The sequence below is a fragment of the Pinus tabuliformis genome, chromosome 7 (genome assembly GCF_031772625.1).
Source record: "Pinus tabuliformis cultivar Carrire ecotype Pingquan chromosome 7, CPIR1, whole genome shotgun sequence".
NCBI classification, from domain to species: domain Eukaryota; kingdom Viridiplantae; phylum Streptophyta; class Pinopsida; order Pinales; family Pinaceae; genus Pinus; species Pinus tabuliformis.
The window spans coordinates 1,126,292,417-1,126,297,389 of NC_142293.1; the positions used below are offsets into that span (position 1 = coordinate 1,126,292,417).

The 4,973-nt window shown below is 38.1% G+C and overlaps 1 protein-coding gene across 1 annotated transcript; it reads right to left on the reverse strand.

Annotated features, from left to right (window-relative positions):
• Nucleotides 1-3,243: 3,243 nt before the first annotated feature.
• LOC149251478 (uncharacterized) lies at nt 3,244-4,241 on the reverse strand. The gene is made up of 2 exons (XM_089453898.1): nt 3,556-4,241; nt 3,244-3,433 (listed from the first exon to the last, which is right to left on the reverse strand). Exons 1-2 carry the CDS (start codon nt 4,239-4,241, stop codon nt 3,244-3,246), a joined length of 876 nt encoding a protein of 291 aa, XP_089310024.1.
• Between the last annotated feature and the right edge of the window lie 732 nt (nt 4,242-4,973).

A 4,973-nucleotide genomic window follows, 5' to 3' on the forward strand; every position in this document is an offset into this window, starting at 1 on the left:
GAGTGCTTCTTAGGAAATGCTAATATTTCTACCATTGTTATGTTTCCACTCTAAACCTAAAAAATGATGTACAAAAGCATCATAAAACATGCAACTTTTACATAAGGTTATAATAAGCATTCAATTCCTAGAGAAAAATCACACAAATTCGAGTAAAATTAACAATAGAGAGATACAGTGATGTGTGGTGAGACAGTTAGGTTCGTTGGATGAAACCCACGAGGTCAGGGTTCAAATCACATTGAGTATATTGTCCTGCTATGTTGTGCGGTTCTAGGAGTAGACTCCCCTCTAGCGTGAGTCTTGGCTCTTGCCAAAATCATAAGAAATTAGTATATCTGGCTTGTAGGTTATTGGATGTACTCTTGGTGTTATAGTGACAACTACAAGAATTGATCTTGGATCTTCCTTAGATTAGGTCTGGCAAATGTACCGATTCACTACAAGAATTGATCATCTTTTAGATTAATTAATAATAATAATAATAATAATAAAGAAAATATTTATTAGACTAAATTCCATAATATTTCCAACAAATCCATATCATATATTTTCGCAACTAATCACCAAAACATATATACAAGTCCACCAAAACAAGTTTTTCTCTTATTTTCAATTTTTGAGACATGCAAGTGACTATCACAAAAATCTAAATTAAGAATGGAATATAAATATAAATCAAATTATGATAGATATTCTAGATTCCTTCTTCAATTATATGCATATACATTTCATTTCATGCCAGGACGCATATTTAAATTCTACACTAATTAAAAATAAAAATAAAATAAACTAAAAACTCGTATGCTTCAATAGCAAGAAAATGCACATATGATAACTTATTTAGCTATGAATATTTGTAAGCCATTCTACTTTTATTTGTATAGATTCTATTCACTGTGGCATTTTTTTTTGTATTTTTACACTTTTATTGAAATCATTTATGCACATATGGTAACTTATTTAGCTAAGTATGAATATTTACGCCGTAAGGCGTTCCCTCTGAGAAAGACATCCCTAAAATGTGACCTGTGCGATCCTGAGCCATTGATTTTGTGTGTTAGATGATTGGGGTGTTTTCTGCCGTTCGTTTAATCTGTTTTTTCATAGAAAATTAGTTTTTTTCCCATGGTAATGGGCCATGAAAGGCCAGGCCTGCCCTGCTGGCGATGAGACTCTTCTGCTGGTCATGAAACTCATGGCAGAGACTGCCTGCTGGCTATGAGACTCTTCGGCGAGCGATGAGACTCTTCTCAGAGACTCTTCAGGTCTTTCTTCACTGCATGTGTAGCCTTGTGCAGATAATGATAAGGTGTATGTACTCTGTTTTTATGACATTTTCGATAGCTCTCGGCTCAATTTCTTAAGTTAACTCTCTCTCTGCATTCGATCGCTCTCGGCCCAATTTCGTAAGTTAACTCCCTCTCTGCGCTCTCTGCGTTCTGTGTGTGAGAGTGTCAATATGGGCGAGGGAGCAGCAATTGGAATCGATCTGGGGACGACGTACTCGTGTGTGGGAGTGTGGCAGCACGTCAGGGTGGAAATCATCACCAATGATCAGTGGAATCGAACCACTCCCTCCTATGTCGCTTTTACTGATACATGTCATCTTCGAGGAGCCCAAAACTTGTCAAATGCTTCAATCTCTTTTCCCAAAATTCAGGCCCGTTACGTTTAATTAGAATAAAAGGTGCCGATTTGAAAACAATGGAGACATTAACCTCTGATCTGAACAGGTTTTGAAGATACTGGATGTTGGGACGCAGGGTTTTCTCGAGACTGGAGTTGAGCAATCTGGATCCATTGGATATGACATTTCCCAAGTCTTGTGCAGGAAGGCCCAATGTTTTCATGAACTCAATCTTGGGTTTCAACTGCCGATCAACGTTGAGACAAAGAATGGATGGGTTTCTGGTAACAACAAGCCTTACCTGGCGTTCTGTGCATCCTGAATCTCTCAGTAACTGTACCCCTTGCTCGGCGATATGAGCTGACCTCATCGCCACCATGGATGGCCTTGCTTTAAGGATAGCTAAGAGCTCAGACTGACTGAACCCACATTCGTTGAGTAAGAATTCTGAAACCAGGCATGTGTTCTCTGCTTCTGTGTAGCTTGTGGACTTGTCTTTGTCAGCAATAATAGTAGAAAACTGTGATAATTTTAACAAAGTAATCCGAGGAAATGGTGAAGATAGTACTGCAACAGCCGCTGCCAGGGAGTGACGGTGATATCCCAAAGATGAAGCCAAGTAATGGGCAAACATGGCCATTGCTGAAGATATGAAATTAGGGATTACTGCATAACAAATGGATGAAAAGAGGCCGGTATTTATACGAAGATAGATGTATTTGTTTATTATATTATAATCTACATATATAAACGATATAAATGTATTTGTTTATTATATTATAATCTACATATATAAACGATATATATTTGATTGCTTCTCCTGGTTGGCTTGGGAGTTGATTTTGGCAATTACATTTCAATTCGGGATATTGGTTTCCAAAATTGCCCTTTCTTGAAACGATGATTGTTTCCTTCCCAACTCCCAAGTAAAAGATGAAACACTGTTTATCTCTTTAATGCCATGGCTTGCTTTATTTTCTACCTGTTTTGAGATAACACCGATTAACTAGTGTGCAATGTCTAGCTTGGATTTGAAATGTGTCAATTCCAGTAAAGTCTCATAGATACAACATATCTGGAAACAATCAGATCAGACTACGGTAGAAACGGATAAGAATTTGAAGTCCCTACATTTGCCTGCGGGATTTGAATATTTACTTTTACAAGTTAACCATGATTCAAACAGTCAAAATTTCAGATCTATCCCATCACATTTTAAAGGGAGGAAGCAATGCATGATCGTTGCAAGGTGATAGCAAAAAAACAAATTATCTGGTGATGAGAGTTTTTTTCGTCTTTCAAAAATGTGTTATTTGATGCATTCTCTGTGATTGTATTACAACTGAGTATCCTTCAACAGTGCATGTTGATTGTGATTGTGGTGTGACAATAAGCTGGCCAAAACAAGATCCCAGACCGGAACTGACTGTGTCGTGATCATTTTCTATATATATTAATTCCCACCCATTACTCATGTGGACTAGAGGGATCATGGCACTGGATCATAACAGATTGATGATCCCTTGGTTGATGTTCTCAAACCTCTTTCAATCAATAAGAGTAACGCAATACAATCTAACCTGACCAAAACATAAACCCGAAATTCTAGTCTTTTAGAGGGCAGGCTTGCCACTGCACATTTCAAGTAACTTTTTGGCATGAGGACTGCACTCGACATATATTTCAAGGAACTTACGCTCACTTAAAGCAAGAGCAGTAAAGAGACTAGGAGGACACTTGGAAGGTTGCATTGCACTGAGAGCACTCAACACCTTGTGGCGGGGCTTGATCCTACGCTCCAAGCTGAAACAAGACACTGCATGAGGACATGATAAAAAAAAATTGAAGGAAGCCCTACAGTATGCATAAAAAAGTCCATGCTCTTCTGCACTTTATCCATGGAAGCACTTAATATAAATGGGCACCTCCTAACAAGGTCCTTGATGTCATCTTCGAGGAGCCCAAAACTTGTCAAATGCTTCAATTTCTTTTCCCAAAATTCAGGCCCGTTACGTTTAATTAGAATAAAAGGTGCCGATTTGAAAACAATGGAGACATTAACCTCTGAACCGAACAGGTTTTGAAGATACTGGATGTTGGGACGCAGGGTTTTCTCGAGACTGGAGCTGAGCAATCTGGATCCATTGGATATGACATTTCCCAAGTCTTGTGTAGGAAGGCCCAATGTTTTCATGAACTCAATCTTGGGTTTCAACTGCCAATCAGCGTTGAGACAAAGAATGGATGGGTTTCTGGTAACAGCAAGCCTTACCTGGCGTTCTGTGCATCCTGAATCTCTCAGTAACTGTACCGCTTGTTCGGCGGTATGAGCTGATCTCATCGCCACCATGGATGTCCTTGCTTTAAGGATAGCTAAGAGCTCAGACTGACTGAACCCACATTCGTTGAGTAAGAATTCTGAAACGAGGCATGTGTTCTCTGCTTCTGTGTAGCTTGTGGACTTGTCTTTGTCAGCAATAATAGTAGAAAACCGTGATAATTTTAACAAAGTAATCTGGGGAAATGGTGAAGATAGTACTGCAACAGCCGCTGCCAGGGAGTGATGGTGATATCCCAAAGATGAAGCCAAGTAATGGGCGAACATGGCCATCGCTAAAGATATGAAATTAGGGATTACTGCATAACAAATGGATGAAAAGAGGCCGGTATTTATACGAAAATAGATGTATTTCTTTATTATATTATAATCTACATATATAAACGATATAAATGTATTTGTTTATTATATTATAATCTACATATATAAACGATATATCTTTGATTGCTTCTCCTGGTTGGCTTGGGAGTTGATTTTGGCAAATTACATTTCAATTCGGGATATTGGTTTCCAAAATTGCCCTTTCTTGAAACGATGATTGTTTCCTTCCCACCTCCCAAGTAAAAGATGAAACACTGTTTATCTCTTGAAGGCCATGGCTTGCTTTATTTTCTGCCTGTTTTGAGATAACACCGATTAACTAGTGTGCAATGTCTAGCTTGGATTTGAAATGTGTAAATTCCAGTAAAGTCTCATAGATATAGCATATCTGGAAACAATCAGATCAGAATACTGTAGAAACGGATAAGAATTTGAAGTCCCTACCTTTGCCTGCGGGATTTGAATATTTACTTTTACAAGTTAACCATGATTCAAACAGTCAAAATTTCAGATCTATCCCATCACATTTTAAAGGGAGGAAGCAATGCATGATCGTTGCAAAACTACTAGCAAAAAACAAATTATCTGGTGATGAGAGTTTTTTCATCTTTCAAAAACGTGTTACCTGATGCATTCTCTGTGATTGTATTACAACTGAGTATCCTTCAACAGTGCATGTTGATT